Source organism: Callorhinus ursinus, unplaced genomic scaffold (assembly GCF_003265705.2).
Source record: "Callorhinus ursinus isolate GAN/ISIS: 27379988/994484 unplaced genomic scaffold, GSC_fseal_2.0 scaffold77, whole genome shotgun sequence".
Taxonomy (NCBI): Eukaryota; Metazoa; Chordata; class Mammalia; order Carnivora; family Otariidae; genus Callorhinus; species Callorhinus ursinus.
The window spans coordinates 3,831,655-3,854,811 of record NW_027397139.1 but is presented as its reverse complement, the minus strand read 5'-3'; the positions used below and the strand labels follow the sequence as shown (position 1 = coordinate 3,854,811).

The following is a 23,157-nucleotide window of genomic DNA, read 5'->3' as shown; positions in this document are numbered from 1 at the left end:
CCTGCTTTCAATTCCCTAGTGTATATATCTAGACTTAGAATCGCCGGGTCATAGGGTAGTTCTTTTGGAAGATCTGCCAAACTGTTTTCCATAGTGACTGCACCACTTCACATCCCCACCTGTATGTCTTTTTGTATATTGAGAGATTAAAAATAGGCAGAAAAAGGGGCAGCTGGCTTGTTCAGTCGGGGGAGCGCGCAGCTCTTGATCTTGGGGTCGATTTTGAGCCACACGTTGGTGTAAAGCTAACTTAAAAAAAATAGGCAGAAAAATACATTGAAGAGATTCATTTTTTTTTTTTAACATGAAGAAAATTTAGTCTTTGCTTTTAACAACATGCCAATCAAACGCTTTGGAATTTTAAAAAAATAATCAGCAAAACAGGCGCTCTAGGCTAGCTTGAGTGGCACACCCAGGGCTGGAGAGATGTGTAAAGAAGAAAACAAAAGCACACTTTAATCTGACTTTATTTGGAAGAGAAAAAGGAAGGTGACCAGGGGCAAGCAAAATTGTTTCCTGGAGTGTTGTTTTCCCAGGAATAAATGGGGACTTGAGGTAATGCTTCGCAAAGGAAGAGAATCCACGGGGATGGATTCTTAAGGCCCTGCAGGGTTGAGGAACCTGGGGGCAGCAGGAACCCCGGGGAGGAGGGTTCTCCCCTCCAGCCGCCTCTTCCCAGGATAGACATTTGACAGATCTTCAGGGGAAATCCTTGGTTCCTGCAGGAAGGAAACAGGGAGACAATAGAAACATGAAATTTCCCCCTTCAGGGCCCTTTTATTTACTTATTTTTTAAGATTTTATTTTTATTTATTTGACAGAGAGAGACACAGCAAGAGAGGGAACACAAGCAGGGGGAGTGGGAGAGGGAGAAGCAGGCTTCCCGCGGAGCAGGGAGCCCGATGCGGGGCTCGATGCGGGGCTCGATGCGGGGCTCGATCCCAGGACCCTGGGACCGTGACCTGAGCCGAAGGCAGACGCTTAACGACTGAGCCACCCAGGCGCCCTGTAGAGGGCCCTTTTAGATCTGAAGTTTTCTCCTTACGCAGCAAAGGGGTCAAACCGGGATCTTCCAACCTGTGTGCTGTGGCCCCTGGGGGTTGGTTGCGTTGGGGGCGTCCTGTGCACCAAAGGGTGTTGAATGACATCCCTGGCCTCCAGGTTTTGATGCCATTTGATGCCAAGTGCACCCTCCCCCCGTCACAACAACCATAAATGTCCCCAGACGTTGCCCAATGTAGAGAACCACTGTGTTAATAAATCTGTTTGACCAGAACGAATCCCTGGAGTGGCCCATAAAATTAGCATGTTTTGCCGAAGAGTCAAGAGGTCCCCTTCGCCTACTGTACAGATGGGAAAACTGAGGCCAAGAATCGCCCAGGGCTAGACCACTTTGAGAACCTGGCCCACACGCCAAGTCTCGGCGGACAGCCCCTCTGGAGCCACGTGGCAGCAGCAGACTGGGCTCGGGAAGCGCTGCAGCGGGTGTCGTGTACGCTTCTGCCTCAGTCTCTCTAGTCGGATTTCCCCAACAGCCTCCAGGGTCCTCTTTTCCGGGCCTCGAACCCTCAACTCCGCGCTCCCGGCGCTCCAGCCGGTCTCCCGAGCGGCGCTCGGGAGATGGGCGGCACTCCGGGGCCCGGCGCGCAGCCTTGTGGGGATTGTAGTTCCGGTCCCGCCCCTGTTCCGCGCCGACCCCGCCCCTGGAACTACGCTCCCGTCGTGCCCCGCGGCGCGGGCGGAGGCGGGGCAAGCGGTCGGTTGCTAAGACTTGTGAGGCGCAGGGCTCGCTTGCGGTCCTTCAGGTAAGCGCGGGGCCCCGGGGGTTCGGCTCTCGCGGCCCCGGCTCCCACGGACGGCGAGCCGGGGTGGCGACGGGCGGGGGGTCGTATCTCGGCGGGCGGGGGACGCCGGCCGCGCCGGGCGCGAGGAGGCAGTCGGGGGCATCGGCGCGTGTGCGCGTGTGCGCGTGCGCGCGGGGCGGCCGGGCCGCGGGGCCCGTAGACCTTGTGCGCGTGCGCGCGCCCCTGCGGCCGGGGGTGGAGGCCCCGTGCGTCCAGCTGCTCCGCTCTCCCCCCCCCCCCCCCCCCCCCCCCCCCCCCGCGCGTGCTTGGGGTCATCGCGGCCGGCCCCCTGCCTCCGGGCCGCGCGTTGACTGGCGTCCCGCCCCTGCAGGTGCAGGCGTCTTCCACGTTGCTAGACGTGAGCCTCTCCTGACGCTTACCGACAGTATGAGTGGGCAGGGTCTTCTCTTGTCGTGGCCCCGGGCAGAAGGGCTTCCCTCCCGCACCCCGCTTGCCCGACGTTCTGGAACTTTCGTGCACGGAAGGGCGTGTGGCAGGACGCCCCGCCGCAGGAGAACTCCGTATAAGCAAGGGGGGAGCTCGTTAGGGGTTCAGATGGCAGCCCCCTGCGTCCCCACTGGGCCAGGGAGCTGCCCTCGGGACCAGCGCCTGGCGCGCTGCCGGCGGGCCTGGGACTCCACACTGGCTGTCCTGCTCGGGACTGCCTGCCTTCCGGGGCCCGCTGCGAGTCACTGCCTCCTAGGAGCCCTCCGCGACTGCCCAGCCCCCACAGGGCGTCGCCGGACCCCGGCTCGTGTGGGGCCTCGTGTGGATTTCGTCCCTTTCTGGCTCAGACAGCCCTGCGTGATGCTGTTGGATTCCCATTTCTCGGAGGGGGACGCTGAGGGTGGGGTCACACCCAGGTTCTGGCCTGCCTTCCCAGTCCGGTGGTGAGATGGGGGCCTGAGTGAGTTTACCGGGTGTTGCCTGCGGGGCGACTGCAGTCCCCGAATCAGTGCCATTTCCTGACTCCCTCCCAGCACCAGAGTTCTAGAGCACCCCGCTTGCGGTGGGGGGCCGCAGGGGGCCATGGGGGGGTCCTAAGCTGCCGAGGGGACTTGTGTTAGGGTCCTGTGTCTCTGGCCCGCCAGACCCTGTGGGGGCTCCCATGCAGTTGAGGGCCCCCCCGCTCCCAGCCCAGGACTTCAGTGCCAGAGGCAGAGGCACTGCAGCGGTGGGTGTGCACCCCACCGGCTGTTCTGAGCAGGCTGTGTCTGCCCCGGGGGTGCCAGGGATGGGACTGAGCTGGCAAGAACAGCAAAGGGTGTGTGGGGGGGTGTGGAGGTGGCCAGGTGCTGGGAGCTGGGGCTTGATCTGGAGCATCGGACGAGAGAGGAGCCCAGGTGCCCCAGGGCTTCCGGCCCACTCCACATCCCTGGCGTGTTGAAACAGAACGCTGGTGCGTGGACACTGTTTGCCACTAGGCTGGCACTCCCTTCCGGACGCTGGGCTTGGGAGCTCAGGCGAGACACCGTCTGCGGAAGCTGTCTTCCTTATCTGTGGAATGGGCTGAGAAGGCAGTCCGAGAGCTGTTGAATGTCTTCCTGGTCAGATCCTGAGTCACCTTCCCTGCCTTGTGGCTCCAGGCACGTCCTTCCAGCTCACAGAGCCTCATCTTGTCTTGTAGAAAGGGGACAGTTCCCCAGGCTCCCTGCTGGGTCACTGGGAGGACACATGGCGGCTACGGTACGAGCAGCTGTTATCTGAGGTATTGGGCCTTGTTTGGAGTCTGCTGACATGGCAATTGCCTTGTGTCCTTACTCCTCCCCGCTTTTTTTAGCAGCTTTACTGAGGGGCAGTTCACCCATTTAAAACGGACATATCTGTGGTTTTTAGGACATTTGTGGGGTTGTGGAACTGTCATCACAGTCTTATTCCAGAATATTCTACCTGCCCCCCCCCAAAAAAAGCCCCGTCCCCATTAGTAGTCACTCCCGGTCCCCCTCCTCCGGGGCCCCCACGAGCCCCCTTCCCGTCCGCGGATGAGCCTGTTCTGGACGTGTCACCCACGTGGACTCACACCTCGCGTGGCCTTCCGTGTCTGGTTTCTTCCTTGAGCGTCATGGGCTCGGGGTCTGTCCCCGGGGCAGTGTGTGAGGGCGCCTGGCTCCTGTTCACGGCTGAGTAACGTGTCTGTGCTTGGGGGACCCTGTGTGTATCTGTTCATCCATCGAAGGACACTTGGGCCATGTCCACCTTCTGGCTGCTGTGGATGCTCTGCCGTGAGCAGGCGTGTGTAGGCTTCTTTGTGGACGTGTGTTCTCAGGGCTCCTGGGTGCGTGGCTGGGCGTGGAGTGGAGCAGCCGCTGGCTGGACGGTGACTGCTGGGGCTTTTACCCACCCTACCACCTAGGAGCCGGCACCCTGGCCAGCAGTGTCCCAGTGGCAGTCTCCTTTACTTGTCACCTGTTTTGTTTTCATCGGACAGAGTTGTACTTCCCGAGGGGTGAGTGAGACATGTATTTCGCTGTGGAGACTGGGAGCTTCTGTGGCCCGTGCGGCCTGTGGGGTCCTGGGCATGGTGTGTGCTGGGAGCAGATTCAGAGTCGGCACCGTGGACCCTCCGGTGGGCCCTGCCTGGCACAGTGCTGTGAGGGCACCAGGGGCCCTCTATGCCTTCCACTCCTCGTGGCTGCCATCAGCACCCCTGGTTCTGTGTGCTTAGCAGACTGTTTCGTGAGCTCAGGACATAGCGCGGTGGGTGAGGATGTCCCTTGCCCTCCAGCGGGCCTGGCTGATGAATGCCTGTGATTCTGTGCAGCTGAGGAGCGTGCTGGGAGGCGCGTCTTAAAAGGTAGAAGCCCACAGTTGTCAGACGCTTGCAGCCTTTCCCGGTCCACGAGGAGGGGCGGGGGGGCGGTCCACTCCAGGACGCCATTGGGCCGTGTGGTCTGGGCACACAGTGGCAACAAGGATCCTCCAGAACCACGTCGAGATGACCAGTAATTGAGGTCTGACGTTATCCGAGCTGGTCCTGACCAACAGGAACACGATGCGCGGTACAGACATAACGTGAAATGTTCTAGAAGCCACCATCCCAAAAAGTGCACAAAGACACAGGTGAAATTAGTGTTATTACCTGAGCACACGGCCAACGTGAAGACAGTTGATGAGACCATTCGTGTTTTTTCTCACTGAGTCTCTGAGACCTGGTGTGCGTGTTCACGGTGACACGTGTCACAGGGAACAAAACTGTCAGTGACAGTTTAAGTTCTGCAAACCAAGAGTTGGCAGGATCTGAGCGCGAGCATGGCTGGTGATGCGTTCTCTGTGGGCCGAACTCTCGGACGAGCCTTCAGATGCCGCACGCTCCTGGGACCTGGGACGGACTCCTCTGGCTCACCCGGGCCTTCTGCAGCTGACGGATGATGCTCTGCTCCGATCTCTGTCTCCCACAGTCAGAGCCGTGCCGAGGATGGACCCTGCCCCGGGCCTCATGGAGCAGCGTGGGGACGAGAAGACCCGGAGCCCTGAGCAAGAGCCCGAGCCGTGGCAAGCCCTCCCGGTCCTGTCCGAGCAGCAGTCCAAGGACGTGGAGCTGGTGCTGGCCTACGCCGCACCCATCCTCGACAAGCGCCAGACCTCGCGCCTCCTCCAGGAGGTGTCAGCCGTCCACCCGCTGCCCGCCCAGCCTCACCTCAAGAGGGTGCGGCCCAGCCGTGATGCCAGCCGACCTCACGCGCTGGAACTGCTGCTGTGCCTGGCAGGGCCAGCCGCGGGTGCCAGATCGCTCGCTGAGCTCCTCCCGCAGCCGGCCGTGGACCCCCGTGGCCTGGGGCAGCCCTTCCTGGTGCCCGTGCCAGCCCGGCCGCCCCTGACCAGAGGCCAGTTCGAGGAGGCGCGTGCCCACTGGCCCACGTCCTTCCACGAGGATAGGCAGGTGACTCGTGCCTTGGCCGGGCGGCTGTTCTCCGCGCAGGAGCAGACGGCGATGCAGGGCCACATGGAGCGGGCTGTGTGGGCCGCACAGCAGGCGGCTGCGAGGGGCCTGAGGGCGGTGGGGGCTGTGGTGGTGGACCCGTCCTCCGGCCGCGTGCTGGCCACAGGCCACGACTGCAGCAACACGGCCAGCCCCCTGCTGCACGCCACCATGGTGTGCATTGACCTGGTGGCCCAGGGCCAGGGCCGTGGCGCCTATGACCTCGGCCCCTACCCTGCCTGCTCCTTCGCCCCAGCCGTCACCCCCCTGGGCGTCCGTGTGGGCTCTGTGCGCAAGCTGGTCGAGGACGGGGACGTGCATGCGGACAGCCTCCCCTACGTGTGCACTGGCTACGACCTCTACATCACCCGCGAGCCCTGTGCCATGTGCGCCATGGCCCTGGTGCATTCCCGCGTGCAGCGTGTCTTCTATGGGGTGCCCTCGCCCGATGGCGCCCTGGGTACCCGCTTCCGCATCCACGCCCGGCCTGACCTCAACCACCGCTTCCTGGTGTTCCGTGGGGTCCTGGAGGCCCAGTGCCGCCAGCTGGACCCTGGCTCGTAGGGGGCTGCCGTGCCCGCTGCCTTCTGGAGCTTGCTCTGCCGCCAACGGCTCAGCCTCCCCTCAGACCCCACCGGCAGGCCTCCGCCTCTCTCACTGTCGCCTAGGCAGGCCGTGATCCTGTGGGTCAGTGTCAAGGACGATGCGCGTTTCCCATCCCGAAGCCAGACCCCATGCCGTTCCCACTGGTGTGTGGGGACGCATTTCTGCCCTGACTGAGCTTTTCCTTGGGCTTGAGCTTCGTGGGGTCCAGCCTGGGCGGGGGGCTGGGCACTCGGACTTCTCCAGCCACCTTTTGCCCCAAGCCCGAGGGTCCGCCGGGAGAGACTCCCCTTTGTCCCGGGTGTCAGGAAATGGGCTCTATTTGTGAAAATAAACAGCCCCAAACCAGGTTGGCGTCTGTTGACAGTGGCAGGGGACCATGGTGGCCAAGGGTACCTGGGTTGGGTGACCACTTCTGCCAAGGTTTGGGGTTTGTGCATGGGAAGGGGAGTTTCTGAGCCAAGTGGGGGAAGAGTGTGCCCCCCTCCCCCCGGGGCGCCTCCCTGCCTGTGTCCTGGGTCTGGAAGGGTGTGGCTGGCCAGCAGGTATTTACACGAGGGTGCACCTGCCAGCCTGGAGTCAGCTCCCTCAAAGGCTTTTTCGGTTGTCGTCCCATTTGCCATTCTTCATAGAGGGCCGGGGGGTCTGCCGCAGGGCCGTCAGCACTAGAACCAACGTGGGTTTGTCTGGCAAATGTGCATTTTTGGATCACGGGGCCACTGTGGGGCCCAGTTCATCCCTGCTCTGAGCCTCCCCTTGAGCCCTAGGGGTCTTCTCCCAGCCCACACCAGCCCATGGGCACAGGGCTGGGGAGGGGTCTGCCCACAGGCCAGTGCCGTGGATGGGCAGGGGGTGGCTGTGAGCCCACCAGGCATGTGGGCACAGAGGACTGGGCCGGGCCAGAGAGTGTCTCCTGGGGAGGGGGGCGTGGACCCTGGGAGCTCAGTGTCGCTGGAACCTCGTCACCTAGACTGTGGGTGAGGAAGTCATCCATGGGTTCCCATCCCAGTGAGGCGGGCATGGCCACATGAGCCCGGCTTATATCCTGGAGATGGCGTGCCCACCACAGAGCCCTGAGGGAGCCAGCAAAGTCCCCGCAGGTGTATGCATCGGGGGCAGCCTGCTCTCCGGGGCTCCTCCGTGACACCAGCTCACCTGGTTCCGTGTAGGAAGGGTACTGGGTGCCAGGTGCGTCCTCAGCTGCCCCACTTGGGTTGTGGTGAGGTCCTCAGCTCTGTCAGGCTCGCAGGGACAAAAGTGCAGACCAGAGAAGCTGTGTGACTTGTGTAGTATTCCACAGCAGTGAGCGCGAACCCCGTTCTCAGTGGCCCTGAGGAGGTGCCTGGAGCTGTTCATGGATAAAGAGGAAGTTTAGGGGGGTCGGGGGGACGAGGAGGTGGGGTGGGCCCACGGGGTCCCAGGAACGTTTTGGTTCTGGCCGGGTGTGTTTGCGGCAGCAGCCCGACCCCTCTCTTTCCAGCACAGACGCTGCCCGGGGGCTCTGAAGGTGGCAGATGGGCCTGGCCTTCGGGACCCAGGGTGGCCTGGAGGTGAGGCCTCTAGCTGGGGTTGCTGCTGAGCGTGCAGCTGGGGTCGGGGTCCCCTGGCGGCCTCGGGAACCTCCTGACTATGGCTGTCTCCCCTCCAGGTGGCTGTAGGCTTCTGCCCCGCCCAGTTGTCACAGCGGAAATGTCCGGTGAGTCTCCCCCAGAGGCCCTGCAGCGGGGGATCCTCTGGGAAGTGTCCCCTAGTGGCCGGACCCACCCTAATACCCCCCCCGGGGGGGGCACACACCACTCTCCTCCTCCCATGGAGGGTGCTGGGGTCACTTGCTCGCTCTGAGCCAGATGAGAGATAGATGCCTGTTTCCACGGCACTTGTCGGCCTGACCAGCTTTCTGCCTTGGGGCCCATTTGGTCGTGGACGTCAACGTACTGTTTGAGGTGTGGGCGTCTGGGGTCATACCTACACGTGTCAGATGAGACTCTTTCTTTCATGGTGTGCCCACCTCGTCCTGCTCAGAAGGAGGGATGGAGTGTGCAGGTGAAGTGAGGGCGGCCCTAGGGCCCCAAGGCCACGGTGAGGCGCCAGGAGTGCACACCGTCCACGCACGGTCGCCCCATGCCTCTCCACCCCTGCAGTCCCAGCACCTGCCCCTGTACTCAGGTAGAGGGTGGGGTAGGGCTCTGGGTGCCTGAGTTCTAAGTGTGCACAGAACGTTGCCCCGGGACTTCTTATCTGCCGAGAAAACAGGGTTTCAGAGGGTGTGTGACTTGGTGGTGGGGTTCCCACCTCCTTGTCACAGCGTATGCTAGCAGCCTGACCGCTGGAAGCATCACCCCGTTCTTGCTGTGGGCTGCAGGAGGGGTGGGGTTCAGACGTCAGGGGAGGAGAGAGGTGCCGGGGGCCGAGGGAGCAGTGGGGGGCTGGGGGCCGCGGGCCAGGTGGGCTCCTTGTTGGGGTCTTGGAGAGGAGCCTTGAAGGGTAGTGACCGGTGACCATGGCATGGAGGCTGTGAGTCTGTGCCGGGGAGGCCCTTCTCCCATGTCTGATCACGGGGGCTCAGAGCCGGCAAGCTCAGAGTGGGATCGACTCCCCTCTCTGCTCGGGCTTGGGACATGCTGTGGCTTCCTGTGTCACGTGGTAAATGCCTGTGGCCTCTCCGTGGCCAGTAAGGTGTGGTCTGCCTCCGCCTGTCCACCTCTCCAGCCCTGATCTCCCCGCTGCCTCTTGATCAGCTGGTACTCACACTGAGGCCCTCCCCCAGAACACACTGGCCTGTCTTCTTTGCTTTCTGGAGTATTTGTTTAAATACCAATTTTTGCTGTGAGGGGTTAATCTGACGACTCTTTTTAAGCAAGTTCCACATGCGGCATGCAGCCCGATGCAGGGCTTGAACTCACGACCGTGAGATCAAGAGCTGAGCTGAGATCAAGGGTCAGACGCTTAACCGACTGAGCCGCCCAGGCGCCCCTGCCCTCCTCTTAGAGCTAGGCCACCCCCAGCACACACATCCCTGGTGTCCCCTTCCAGCACGGACGCAGCATTTTCCAGCACGCCGCACTTGCTCATTCATTGTGATGATTGTTGGTCTCCCCCTGGCCAGGAGGGCAGCCCCCCTCTGTCTTTTGTTCACAGTCTGGCCCTCCAAGGTGCTCAGGAGACGTGTCCTGCCATAGCGGTGATGTCGTTGAAAGGCTGAGGGGTGTCACTGACCCTACCATGCTGCAGGCTAAGTCCTATGCCCAAGAGACATGTTGAATCCTCACCCCTGTACCTGTGAAATGGGGCTTTATTGGGAAGCAGAGTCCTTGTGTGGATGTTAGTAAAGAGGCGCTCATGCTGAAGGAGGGTAGCCACAATCCAACAATGGGTGGTCTCATAAAGACGCACTGGGGCGACGCGGCCGCACACCGAGGGACGCCTGGAGCCCCCAGGAGCTGGGAGAGCCAGGAGGGACCGTCCCCTGGAGCCGCTGGAGGGAGCGTGGCCCTGCCCCACCTCAACCTCCGACTTCTGGGCTCTGGGACCGGGGAGAATAAAGTTCTGTGGTTGGAACCCCCTGGCTGGTGGCCATTTGTCAGAGCTGCCCCAGGAAGCTTATGCATTCAGAGTCCCAGAATCTTCTCTGGAGTCGGGTGTTAACGGTATTTGGCTCTGCCAAGCTTATATTTGCGTGTCTTCTGGCTGCTCTCAGGAATCACCGTAGTGGAGTGATTTAAACCACTTTTTTCTGGGGCGCCTGGGTGGCTCAGTCGGTGAAGCATCTGCCTTCTGCTCAGGTCATGGTCCCAGGGTCCTGGGATCGAGCCTCGCGTCTGCTCAGTGGGGGGTCTGTTTCTCTCTGTTCTTCTCGTTCCTCCATGTCCCTCTTCCTGCTCATGCTCTCTCTCAAATAAATAAAATCCTTAAAAAAAAAACAAAACACATTTATCATTTCATGTTGTGAAGTCAGAAGTTCTAAAACTCAGGCGTGGGCAGGGCTGGTCCCCCCCCCACCCCCCGGTGCCCCCGGGAGACCCAGCTCCGGCCTCTTCCTCGCCCGCGGCCCCCCTCCATCCTCACCGCCAGCAGCGCGGGGTCTGCCCATCTCTGGGACTCCCACCCTCTGCCTCCCTCTTGTGAGGACCTTGTGAGGACGCCGGGAACCCAGGGTCACCCCCTCCTCGGGGCCGTGACAAGGCCCCCTCTGCCGCGTGAGGGGACACGTCCGCAGGTTGAGGACAGGGACGGCGATGTGTTCGGGGCTGTCACTGAGGCTCCCCGCCTGGTTTCGTTCCCTGGTGTTTTCTGTCCTTGCAGAAAAGGAGAACAACTTCCCGCCGCTGCCCAAGTTTATCCCCCTGAAGCCCTGTTTCTACCAGAACATCTCCGACGAGATCCCCATCGAGCACCAGCTTCTGGTGAAGAGAATCTATCGGCTGTGGCTGTGTGAGCCCTGGGGCAGGGGCGGGGCCTCCCTGTGCACCACTCAGACCCCGGCCCGGGACAGCCCACACCACAAAGTTCGCCCGAATTTTGGGCTGAACCTCGCCTTTCCAATACGGTGATGTCCCGAGTCCTCCTCTGGCTCCGTGGCTCCCGTGCTGACCAGAGCCTCCGCCCGGCTCCCCCGGCGGGTGGGAGGGGTCCTGGCCCGCCACCCTCCCTCCCCGCTCACCCTCCTCGCCCCCTCCCCAGTCTACTGTGCCACCCTGGGGGTCAACCTCGTCGCCTGCCTGGCCTGGTGGATCGGTGGTGGCTCGGGGGCCAACCTTGGCCTGGCCTTGGTCTGGCTGCTGCTCTTCTCCCCCTGTGGCTACATGTGCTGGTTCCGGCCTGTGTATAAGGCCTTCCGGTAAGTTGGGGCGTGGGGCGGGCTGCATCTCTGAGGGGGCCTCAGGGAGTGTCTGGTGCTCAGCACCGGCAGGAGCCAGACGCCTGACCACGCGCTCGGGGCCTGCGCCCTCGCCAGCCTGGCGTCTGGCGCACGTGCCCAGAGCCGTTCTGTTCGGTTTGGGGACAGCTTACATCCAGGGGCTGCAGACTATGGCCAACGAGAGCCTGTTCTGTCTTTTAGTAACTAATTCATCTGTCCACTCACCTACTCGTAGCAGCGTTTCTGGTGTCTTCAAAGGGTTGTGGAACCATCACTTCTGTGTAGTTCCAGAACATTCCATCACCCCCAAGGCAACCCCGTCCCTGGCAGCTGTCATCCCCCAGCCCCCGCCAGCCCCCTTCCCGTCCGTGGATGAGCCTGTTCCGGACGTGTCACCCACGTGGACGCACACCCGTGTGGCCTTCCGTGTCTGGTTCCCTCCCTGAGCGTCGTGGGCTCGGGGTCCGTCCCCGGGGCCGTGCGTGTGGGCGCCTCGCTCCTGTTCTCGGCTGCAGGACGCTCCTGTCTGTGGACACTTGCCCCAGTGCGCCCCCTGTTACTCAGGAGCTGCCATTTTGACCCTACAGGGTTCCCGAATCTCGGGCTCTCAGGGTCCGTCAGACAGCGTCCCTGAGGCCCTCCTTGGAGACAAGGACTAGGAACCCACGTGTGTGCTGGAGCTAGACAGGCTGTTCCTCCAGGTTCTGGGCTGGCTCCGGCAGCCTCGCTCAGGAATGCTCGGGGCCTGCTGACGGCCTGTGAGCGGCCCTGCCTCCTCCCACCACCCTCAGGATCCTGCCCCTGTCCTGCTTCGGTGACCTGGAGGTGGCCTGCGCCGCGGCCCCTCGGCTGCTGCCCCCCGTCCTCCGGGGGGGAGGGACAACAGAAAGGAGCCGAGAGGCAGGCTCAGGAGGCCACAAACACCCTAAGGGATGCCAACCGAGAGGCCACACAGGGCACACCTGAGCAGACAGGACTCCAGAGCATGGACAAGGCCGAGCATATGCACGCGCAGCCTCAGATGTCACCCATCTGACTCCAAATCTGGGTCTGGAGGGCCAGTGAGGGGCTGTCTTGGGGTCCCAGGTGCGGGGATGTGCCGGGAGGACCCCCAGGGCTCAGCAGACGGTCGACCCCACGGCTGTGGTTTATACAGCATGCAGAGCCCCTTAAATCTGCGACACGCCTTCCCCCGGGTTAACCTCCAGCACTCAAGTGAGCGTCATCGCTCGCACTGAGATCTCTCAGACTCCTTTGCGGCCAGGAATCTGTTGGCGCAGTGTTTCCCAGAGAAGCCGTGTCGTGGCCCTGTAGAGTCCAAGCCCAGGCTGAGCATGCGTGGGATGGCGCGTTCGGGTTGCCGCTTCTGGGGAGGGCGGCAGCCCCGTCCCCACTGGTCCTGCCGCGTGCGGGCTGCCGTGACGGCTGTTCTCTCTCTCTCTCTCTCTCTAGAGCCGACAGCTCCTTCAACTTCATGGCGTTCTTCTTCATCTTTGGAGCCCAGTTTGTCTTGACCGTCCTCCAGGCGATTGGCTTCGCGGGATGGGGCGCATGGTAAGCCAGGCCCCCGGGAGCCCGGGCCGCAGCGCAGGGGTGTGACACGCGTTCACTGTGGGACAGTAGAGCCCAAGCCTCCCAGGGTGTAAGAGAAGGCACGTGTGCCCTCGTGCGTGAGCTCTCAGGGTGGCACTGGTGGGGCTGGGGCTGGGGTCTGCTGCCCATGCCACCTGGGGCCTGCCCCTGAGGGTCCTGCCTGGGATGCACTCATGGGCCACCTGGAAGGCTGGGAAGTGGGCCTGGGGGGTGTCTGGGAGGAGCGGCTCAGACAGCACAAGGGCCTCCCTGGGATGGCCTCCTGTGACCCCGCCATTGAGAGAGAGCTGGTTTTTTGTTTGCTTTTAAGATTTTATACCCAGTCCTGTGGTTGCTGTCACAGATTAGGACAAACTTAGTGACTTAAACAGTTACTTCACACTTCTGGGGTCAGGAGTCTGACGCGGGCCTCTTGGAACCAAAACCCTGGTGTGGGCAGGGCTGGTCCCCCCGGGGCCTCCAGGGAGACCTGGCTCTGGCCTTTTCCTGGCCCGCGGCCCCCCTCCATCCTCACCGCCAGCAGCGTGGGGTCTGCCCATCTCTGGGACTCCCACCCTCTGCCTCCCCCTCATGAGGACGCCGGGCCCCCCAGGAACCCAGGGTCACCCCTCGGGGCCGTGACCAGGTTCCCTCTGGGGACACGTCCCAGGTCCCAGGATGAGGATGTGGGGCTGCTGGCTGGCCGTGGGTCATATCTTTGGTGTCGAGTGTCCTGTGGGTGACATCTGAGGCTGCGCGTGCGTATGCTCGGCCTTGTCCATGCTCTGGAGTCCTGTCTGCTCAGGTGTGCCCTGTGTGGCCTCTCGGTTGCCATCCCTTAGGGTGTTTGTGGCCTCCTCAGCCTGCCTCTCGGCTCCTTTCTGTTGTCCGTCCCCTTCTGTGTCTTCCGTCCCCTTTTCAAAGCCTACAAGTCACCTTCTGCTCTCCCCGGGGATTGTTTCTAGCACAGCCTTCCCTTGTTGCTTCCTTCCTGCCCCGTAGCAGATGAGCTCTGCGTGGACCCTCAGTATCGGGTTTCTTCTTGGCTGATGCCCTCCCAAATCTGGGTCTGGAGGGCCAGTGAGGGGCTGTCTTGGGGTCCCAGGTGCGGGGATGTGCCGGGAGGACCCCCAGGGCTCAGCAGACGGTCGACCCCACGGCTGTGGTTTATACAGAGAGGATAGGAAGCCAGATGAGCTCAGGGCAGGGGCGTGGGGGGCAGGGGTGGGGACACCAGGCGCGAGCTTCCAGAGTCCTCTCCCGGGGTGTCCCACAGGACGCGCTCAGCTCCCCCCAAACGAGACGGGACCGCGCGTGTGAGGTGTGGTCTCCAGGGGGCCGGCAGAGACCCAGCGCCCGGTTCTCTGCGGGGGTCGGTCTCGCGGGCCCCTCTGCCCGGCTTGGGCCCGGACCCCAGACTCCGGGAGGGGAGCAGGTGCTCAGCCCGAGCCTCGTGTCTGCACACACGGTCCAGGGACCCGAGCCCCTCAGCAGTGAGGGTGGTGGGAGCCCGGAGTCCGGTTCCAGATGCCGCCGAGGGCCAGCCTTGCGAGCCAGCCTCCGGGGAGGGAAGTCTCAGGCCCGCCGCGCGAGCTCTTTTCAGCCCAGTGCCACGCTACCCTGGTTTCCACACTGGACAGGGGTGGTGTGCACCTTCTTCGGGGGCTGGCTTGCAGAAAGGGGACTTCAGGAGTTTTCCTTCCTGCGGGAATGCGGGCCAAACAGGGCAGGGGACAGGTGACCAACCAGCTGGTGAGCTTGGGCAAAGAGCTGCTTTGAAGGGTTTTTCCTCTCCTGAAAAATCAGGAGGAGAACACAGCACCTGCGGTCGGGGCTGTAGCCCCATCTGCTCTCGTAAAAGGCTTGTCATCGCTCTCATTCTTTTGCTAGGTACTGGCTTGCACAGGTGGGGCGGGGCCAGTGGGCGAGTCTGGGGAGGCCCCACTGGTTTGGAGCCCCTTGGCCTCCCCAGGGCTCAGTGCAGGGAATGGGGGCCCCGAGGAGCTGGCCTGCCAAACCACATTCCCTTTGGAAGCCCAGCCCAGGGTCTTCCCACCCTCCTGGCCCTTGGCGGCGGCAGGCTTGTGGCCCACCAGCAGGGGGCGGGTGGACTGCAGCTGCGGCTGGCCGGGCTCTGCTCTCCGCCTTCCGCATGGGGCACACCCGGCAGCCACCAGTACCATTTCCGCAGGGCGCCAGGCTCATCCTCGGAGGGGATGCTCCGCGGCACTCGTGTGCATGTGAGACCACAGTCTGCTTCACGCCTAAGAAACCAACCTTGATTCCTTCACGCCCCCCCCCTTGCTTAAATTCTGGCTTTTAAGTGGGCTTTTTAGGGGCGCCTGGCTGGCTCAGTCGGTGGAGCGTGTGACTCTTAACTCTCAAGGTTGAGAGTTCCAGCCCCATGTGGGGCGTGGAGCCTACTTGAAAGTATAAAAAATTAGAGCAACTCTTTTTTTTTTTTAAAGATTTTATTTATTTGAGAGAGAGAGAATGAGAGATAGAGAGCACGAGAGGGAAGAGGGTCAGAGGGAGAAGCAGACTCCCCGCCGAGCAGGGAGCCCCATGTGGGACTCGATCCCGGGACTCCAGGATCATGACCTGAGCCGAAGGCAGTTGCTCAACTGACTGAGCCACCCAGGTGCCCAATAGATCGTAATTTAAAGAGTTGCTCTAGGGGCGCCTGGGTGGCTCAGTTGGTTAAGCGACTGCCTTCGGCTCAGGTCATGATCCTGGGGTCCCGGGATCGAGTCCCGCATCGGGCTCCCTGCTCAGCGGGGAGTCTGCTTCTCCCTCTGACCCTCTTCCCTCTCGTGCTCTCTGTCTCTCATTCCTCTCTCAAATAAATAAATAAATAATAAAATCTTTTAAAAAATAAATAAATTACGATCTATTTATTTCCAAGCGATGTGTTTTGTGAGTGGGTTTATGATTGCACTCACAACGTGCAGCCTGCAGACCATCCCCTCCGGGGGCAGTGGCTACATTCTCTTGGCCATCGCCTGGCAGAGGTCGAGAAAGGCTCTCCCCAGAGGAGCAGAGGAAGCTGGAAGAAGAGTTGCTGGTAGAGGCGAATCGTATGCTCTGACACCCCGTTTCCTGTGGGGTCTCTGGTTCACGCTCCAGGCATGTGTGTCCCCCATAGGTTTGGTTACTTGGAGCGTGCCCAGTTCGATTGCAGTGCTCCTTGGGGCAGAGGGGACCCCCGAGCTGCTTGTACCCCTCCTCCTGACTCTCCAGCCCCCAACTGCTCAGACTGCTCCTGGAGCCTCCAGGGCAGGACCTTGGAGGGAGGGGCAGAGAGCAGGAGGCTCTGGGGCCTGGGCCGAGCCCTGGGGCGAGGCCAGGGTGAGGGTGCCGACCTCCCCCCCTAGCGGGGAGACGGTAGGAGGGGGACCCAGTGCTGTGTACCTGGAGACAGGGAGTGACTGAGCCAGCCAGGCGCCCCGTAATAGGGTTTTCATGTGGGGCCACTTTGGGGTTTTCAGGAAGGTGCAGAGACCGGACAGAGCGCGGTGGTCACGCCCGTCGGCATCGGATGTCTTTGCTGCCCCCAGAGGTCAGTGCGGGCCTGGCACCGCTGTCCCCGTGGCTGGCTGGCCTCGGAGCCCCTGCGTTTCTAGGAATGTCGTTCTGTTCAGGATTCCACGTGGCATTGAACTACGTTTTGCTTTGGCAGTATGTCCAGATGGGGTGTGTATGCTTCTGCGGGTAGGGTTCTCTCTCGGGCTCTCCCGAGCCTTTGCACCCCCTCTTCGTTCTAGTTGATTTATGAGAGAGGGAGGCTTCAATGTCTTGCACATCCCCGCAGTTTGGTTTTTAGAATAATGACTTTAGCGAGCTACACATCACAGACCAGAAGTTCACTCTTAACGGTGAACAGCTCAGGGGTTTTAGTGTATCCACAAGGTTGTGCAACCATCATTTCTATTTCAAGAATGTTCTGTCAACCCCAGAGCACCTCGCCCCCATCAGCTGTCACCCCCTCCCCACCCCCCAGGCCCCGGGGGCCCCCTTCCCGTCCATGGATGAGCCCGTTTCGGACGTGTCACCCACGTGGACTCACACCCCGCGTGGCCTTCTGTGTCTGGTTCCCTCCCTGAGCGTCTTGGGCTCGGGGTCCGTCCCCGGGGCCGCGCGTGTGGGTGCCTCGCTCCTGTCTGTGGCCGACGGACGCTCCGGTGCGTGGGGGACATGCTGTGTGCTTCCATCCATGCCGATGGGCCCGGGAGGGTCTACGCAAGCCGCTCCTGTTGGTAGCGTGGCTGTGACACGTGTCTCTGCACATCGCGTGTGCGCCAGTTGCGGGACTGCTTGGGGACGCAGCAGCTGGGCTGACCTTCTGGGGAGTTGCCAGACTCCCCAGATCTCGCGTCTCCACTCCGTCTTTTCACATGCCCTGTTGACCTCTCCCTGGTTCCAGTCCCACGAGCTCCGGCCTGAGCAGCTCTGGGGGAGCCCCTGGAGCCCCTCACCCCCTCCCTGAGCCCTGCCCTCCCTCTCCATGCCTCTCTGCATCCTCCCTGCTCCCCACCGCGGATGCCTTGGCCTCTTCCTGACGCAGATGGCATGCAGCAGCCTCCATCGCTCACCCAGGTGTAGCTGACGGGGGCCAGAGCCTGAGTGCTGTCGCCCAGGGTTGTACCTGAAACGTTTCTCGCCCCTGGTCCTGGGGGGAGGCGGGGAGGCTGGTGCTGTGGAGCAGGCTCCCTGTCCTGCATTCCTGCCTGTGGGTGCCTTCACTTCCCCCAGACCACAGAGTTCAGGCTGGGGCCTCTGCCCGCCCGGCCCCTCCCCAGTGCCCCAGACCTGTTGGAAGGACACTAGTCCCCAGAGTGACACCCCTCCTCCCTGCAGAGCCAGTGTTTCTCCCCTCCTGGGAGCCTCCAACCACCCAGCACCCGCCTGGGCCCTCCGGCTGCACCTCACACCGACTCCCTGACCCAGGCGCCCCCAGTGGCTTTCCCAGCCCCCCTAGGCTGAGTGGGATTGGGCGGTGGTCCGTCCCCAGCGCCCAGCACAGAATGAGCCTGTGGCCCAGGGGATCCTCGGCTGTCCCCACGTATGCACTTGGGTGGGGAGGACACGCAGCTTCCCTTCCATTCAGAGCGTGTCAGGGTCTCTGGAAGATGCTTACAAGAAACCCATGCGTGCTGAGTGCACCCCAGTACTTGGCCTGCTACCCAAAGCGTGAACAGATGCTCGCACACAAGCGCAGGCAGCCTCCAGAGACACAGGGCTTGGTCTCGTGTGAACTGGGTGGCCGCAGGTGCGTCACAGCTCCGGCGTGGGGCATGGCAGGGCTCCCATGGGGGTGGCTGGACGCAACCTTCTGCTTCTCGGGGTTGATGCTCCTGCAGGGCTCTAGGTGGCAGTGCGCGTGTGGCCGTGGGGGCTGGAAACAGCCCAGGTGGATGGGGGCCTGGCCTGCTGATCCGTGGATGTGGCCGCATGGCGGGCTCCTGGAACAGAGGGACGCCCGTGGAACAGCTGGGAAGCCTGAATAAAGCACGTGGGTTAGTTAATAGTGAACTAGTGCTAACTTCCAAGTTACCATACATTCTGCTAAGTCCCTGAAGGTTGAGCTATGTATTTTTATTACCTGTTCAGAAAAATAAAATCCCACAATGCACTTATTTCCCAGCTCTCGCCCCAAGAGGCAAGTGTGGGTGTTTGTCCGCGTGTGTACGGGACAAAAGAGGTCCCGTGGGGTCTTGCTGTACTGACTGCTCTTTAACTCTTTTCCCCTCTTGCTTCCTCAACACCTGCTTGGCATGCCGTTGAGTGGCTGTGGCACACCGGACACCTGTGTTCTTTCCAGCCGGTGAACATTTAGGATACTCCCGGGTTTTCACAAAGACAAGGAATTCTGTGGCGTGAATTCTTAGAAGGAGGAGAGCTGGGTGCAAGAGATGAGCACGTAGGGCTTTTTGTAGGTACCTGCCGCTGTCCCTGCAGAGGGACATGCTCCCACCAGGGCAGGGTTCCTCTCCTCAGCCCCTTGCACACACCACGCTTGCCTGCGTGGCAGGGGAACGCAGAGACCCCATTCTAACGTGTGTTCCTCGTTGCTGGGTTTGAGCATCGTTTCGTGTATTCACCAGGCCCTGCAAGTCCTCGTACCAACTGCCCATTTCCCTGCTAATCGTTTATTTTTTTCTTGTTGATTTGTTGGTGCTCTTTACATATAGAGGATGCTGGGCCCTTGTTTGGTCGACGTGCTAGCACCCATGCTCTCTCTTGCCCCTTGCAGTGGTTGGCTGGCGGCAATTGGGTTTTTCCAGACGAGTGTCGGAGCCGCTGTGGTCATGCTGCTTCCAGCCATCATGTTCTCCATGTCAGCTGCCATGATGGCCGTTGCGATCATAAAGGTAAGGCCTCTGGGTCCTGGGACTGCCAGCATCTTCCCATGCATCTCGTTGCCTGAGTCCCCAAGTTCTGGGGGCTCATCTCATCCCTGTTTGAGGAGCGAGAGACCGAATGTCCGGAAACGAGCTGACCTCTGCTCAGGCACGCCTGGGGAAACAGCATAGTGTGTGGCCCCGGGTGTGCTCCACGCTGCCCGATTTGGCCGCCACTAGACACTTGCCGCCCTGTACAGTTAAATTCACATTAAGTAAAATTAAGTAAAACTGAAAACCCAGGGGCATCCACTACACCCACCTCATTTCAAGTATTTGCTGGCTGCGTGGGGCTGGTGGGCCGTCTCCACCATCACGGAAAGTTCTCGTGGGCAGTACGGCCCCGGGTGCTTAGACACTGCAGCAGAACACTCGTGCTGCATCCACGTGAAAGCTGGTGGGCAGCCGTGGGCTCTCCCGGGGGTGGACACCAGGCCTGCAGCCCTCAGGTGTTGGTCAGAGCCTGTGGATGTGCGTGGAGTCCCCACAGGAAAGCGGAGAGACAGGGCATCACTCCAGCACTGCGCCCCAGCACTGCGCCCCAGCATGGGCTGTGTGGTGGGCTGTGATTGGATCTCTTTAGCCTTTTGCCACGAGATTCTAGCTGTGAAAGCCCGTTTCCTGGCTTAGGTAGGCTTTCTCCCCCTGCACCCGGCTGTGTGGGAAGACAGGAGCATTGTTCCGTGCCCCCCATATGTGCACCCCAAAGGCTTTCAGCTGTGTGGACAGTTGGGGGCGGGGAGGGGACTGCAGAAACCACTAAGGAGACCACAGTGAGTGACTCTAAACAGGGTTCCGGGATCAAGCCCACACAGGAGCTGTTTCCAACTGGGGACTTCTGTTCAGCAGCAAACATCCTAAGTTAGAAAGCAAATACTAACTGAAAATGCCTATAAGGCTAGAAAGGAAAAATTTATGAACTCAAATAGAGTGTTCTTCCTAAACAATGGGAGGACCCCGTGTCCATCTCTGGGACCAGGCCCAGGTGCGGGGATGTGCCGGGAGGACCCCCAGGGCTCAGCAGACGGTCGACCCCACGGCTGTGGTTTATACAGAGAGGATAGGAAGCCAGATGAGCTCAGGGCAGGGGCGTGGGGGGGCAGGGGTGGGGACACCAGGCGCGAGCTTCCAGAGTCCTCTCCCGGGGTGTCCCACAGGACGCGCTCAGCTCCCCCCAAACGAGACGGGACCGCGCGTGTGAGGTGTGGTCTCCAGGGGGCCGGCAGAGACCCAGCGCCCGGTTCTCTGCGGGGGTCGGTCTCACGGGCCCCTCTGCCCGGCTTGGGCCCGGACCCCAGACTCCGGGAGGGGAGCAGGTGCTCAGCCTGAGCCTCGTGTCTGCACAGACGGTCCAGGGACCCGAGCCCCCCAGCAGCGAGGGTGGTGGGAGCCCGGAGTCCGGTTCCAGATGCCGCCGAGGGCCACCCTTGGGAGCCGGCCTCCGGGGAGGGAAGTCTCGGGCCCGCCGCGCGAGCTTTCTCTTGCACACCCCCTACTCCCACTGAGAGGGGTCGGAGAGACAGATAATTTAATAGTCATGCAGGAGAAGATCCCTGTGAGAAACGGGGAAAGTGTTCAGCTTCACTGGTCATCAAGAGCGTCCAGTTAAAATGCCATTTTTCACTTGCTGAGTTTTCCAGAACTTCTAGAGTTTCTAGCACTGCCCCACGTTCCCTGAGGTGCAGTGGGGAGTCAGTCCTTCCTGGGGGCGTCTTCCTAGGAGACTATGGGCCACATACGGGACGCAAGTGTCAGGTGGGTGGCCCGAGAGCCTGGCCCCGGAGCTGGGGAGGAGAGCAGTGCTGGTGGCCACACACGTCAGCAGCGGGGGGACCGTGGTCGTAGATCAGGGCAGGGCCCTCTGAGTCCGCCCGTGTCGGTTTTGGTGCATTTTCTAACGTGTCCGCCAAGATGTTTTTATGACTTCTGTCATTCACCCGAGACGGCCTGCTTTGAACACAAGCAGGTCTCTTGTCGCCACACACACGCTCAGTTTGGATTCTCTGTCCTCTGCCCTGCAGGTGCACAGGATCTATCGGGGGGCTGGCGGAAGCTTCCAGAAGGCGCAGACCGAGTGGAACACGGGAGCTTGGCGGAACCCACCGTCTCGAGAGGCTCAGTACAACAACTTCTCGGGAAGTACCCTGCCCGAGTACCCCACTGTGCCCAGCTACCCGGCAGCCGGCAGCCAGTGGCCATAGAGGGGCCGACCGGCCCCGCTGCCCGCCCCCCTCCCCTCCCCTGGCCAGGGCGGCGCAGCCCGCGAGCACTCGGGGACCCGCACTCGTGTTTTGTCTCGTCTTCGGCGGTGAGGTCCTCGCGAGCACCACCCAGAAACCGTTCAGCCTGTGCCGTCCGGCAGGACGCCCCCCATGCTGCACAGCACACCCCTTCCTCTGGAGGTCTCTGGACACCCACAGGCCTCCCCAGGGAGAAGGGGCAGCAGGCCGGCCGCCTGACTTCCAGAGCTGATGGCACAGAGAGGGACTCCACCAGGGCGTTACCCTCAGCCCTTCTTCTCTCCTTCCCGTCCCCATGGGCGATGGAGGGGCTTGGCCGGGTCCTCTGTGTTCTTGTACTTTGTGTCCCTGTCCACCTGCAGCCAGAGGGCTCTTGTGGACAGCCCTGCGGGGTCGGCCAGAGGCTGATGAGCCGCCTGGGCACCATGATCTGAGCCCCTGTCCATCTGTCCGTCTGCCCCATGGGCTCTGTGCAGGGCCGTTGGCCTTCCTGCCCCCAGTGGTTGTCTTCATGGGAACGTCGAGTGGACCCCTGTCGAGATCTGAAGGCTGGGGCGGAACCCCTTTGGGGGACGGGGGCCATGGGGATCTGAAGGCAGGGGCAGAACCCTTTGGGGGGCCGGGGCCAGATCTCCCCTCTGTGCAAACGCAGGGAAAGCCTCAGCAGCAGGCAGAGCGGGGTGGGCCGGCCGCTCGGAGCCCGCGGCCACACAGCCCTCCCTCGAGCTGCAGGAAGCAGGAGGCTGGGTTTCTCAGGAGAGTGGCCTTCTAGAGGTTAAGATGTGACACACCTGTGCCTTAGCAAGCAATCTAAACGATAGGTCACCTCCCTCCGGCTCTCGTAGCTCCTTCTGAGATGAAGGACTGGAATGTTCCGCGGGGATCTCAGCAGCACGCCTGTGAGCTGACCGGCCGGAGGAGCCCTGATTGCCTCCTAGCCCTAGCTGGCCAGGCTCCCCAGCCGCCCCGGATGCTGCCCCTCGGCTCCCGGCTGGCCGGCTCGGGGTAGGACAGGGACCCTCTGTGTCACACACTGCCACGCCGGACGCCAGCCTCTCCAAAAGCCCGGACCAGCCAGCCTTGTTCTTTGCACTCCACACCCATGCTTGCTTTGGCTGCTCGTGCTGGGCGCCATGTGGTGTCCCAAGGTGGCCGTGGTTCCTGAGGACATGCCCGGGCCTGGGTCCCCTCGGGTCTCAAGCTGTAGGTCTCCCGGGTGTCCCTGAACGCCCCCTAGCCAGCCTCTGCGACCGAGAGGCATGCGCTGCACTGACCGTGGGGCCGCGTCCCCTGCTGCGTGCGGGACTGAGCAGGTGTGGCCCCAGGTGGGAGAACCGCATGCGCATCCACCTTTGTTACTTCGTAGTGGGTTTTGTTACGGGAGAGTGTCCTGGAAATAAACACTATAGTCCTTCCTGCATCACGGGGCCTCTGCGGGGCTGTTAGGGGCGTGCGCGTCTGTGGCCCTAGCCACGTGCTGCCCCTGCCTGTGACCCTGCCCCACACAGCGTCGCCCTCATGTCCTCTGAGCCACCACAGTGCGTTTACTTCATGCTTTTCCTTTCAGTCAACTTGCTTTTTTTATGCTCCACTGTTTTAACTTGAAAAAGGGAAGTGTACAGAAAATGAGAAACCAGTATCACTTGCCCCAAAGGAAAAAATAGTAGACGTGGCTGGAAGAGAAACAGGAGGACCTCACAGAAGCCCAGCTGCAGGGGCC

At 61.7% G+C, this 23,157-nt stretch overlaps 2 protein-coding genes across 2 annotated transcripts; both read left to right on the top strand.

Annotated features, from left to right (window-relative positions):
- The first annotated feature begins 1,726 nt into the window (after window positions 1-1,726).
- Window positions 1,727-22,857, top strand: SCAMP4 (secretory carrier membrane protein 4). Its single transcript, XM_025861257.2, has 7 exons — window positions 1,727-1,805; window positions 8,015-8,062; window positions 10,669-10,797; window positions 11,047-11,203; window positions 12,677-12,778; window positions 19,050-19,167; window positions 21,219-22,857. The coding sequence occupies exons 2-7, from the start codon at window positions 8,056-8,058 to the stop codon at window positions 21,396-21,398; spliced, it is 693 nt and encodes a 230-aa protein (XP_025717042.1). The 5' UTR covers window positions 1,727-1,805; window positions 8,015-8,055; the 3' UTR covers window positions 21,399-22,857.
- ADAT3 (adenosine deaminase tRNA specific 3) lies at window positions 1,734-7,919 on the top strand. Its single transcript, XM_025861232.2, has 3 exons — window positions 1,734-1,805; window positions 5,243-6,715; window positions 7,847-7,919. The coding sequence occupies exon 2, from the start codon at window positions 5,260-5,262 to the stop codon at window positions 6,325-6,327; it is 1,068 nt and encodes a 355-aa protein (XP_025717017.1). The 5' UTR covers window positions 1,734-1,805; window positions 5,243-5,259; the 3' UTR covers window positions 6,328-6,715; window positions 7,847-7,919.
- Window positions 22,858-23,157: the final 300 nt, after the last annotated feature.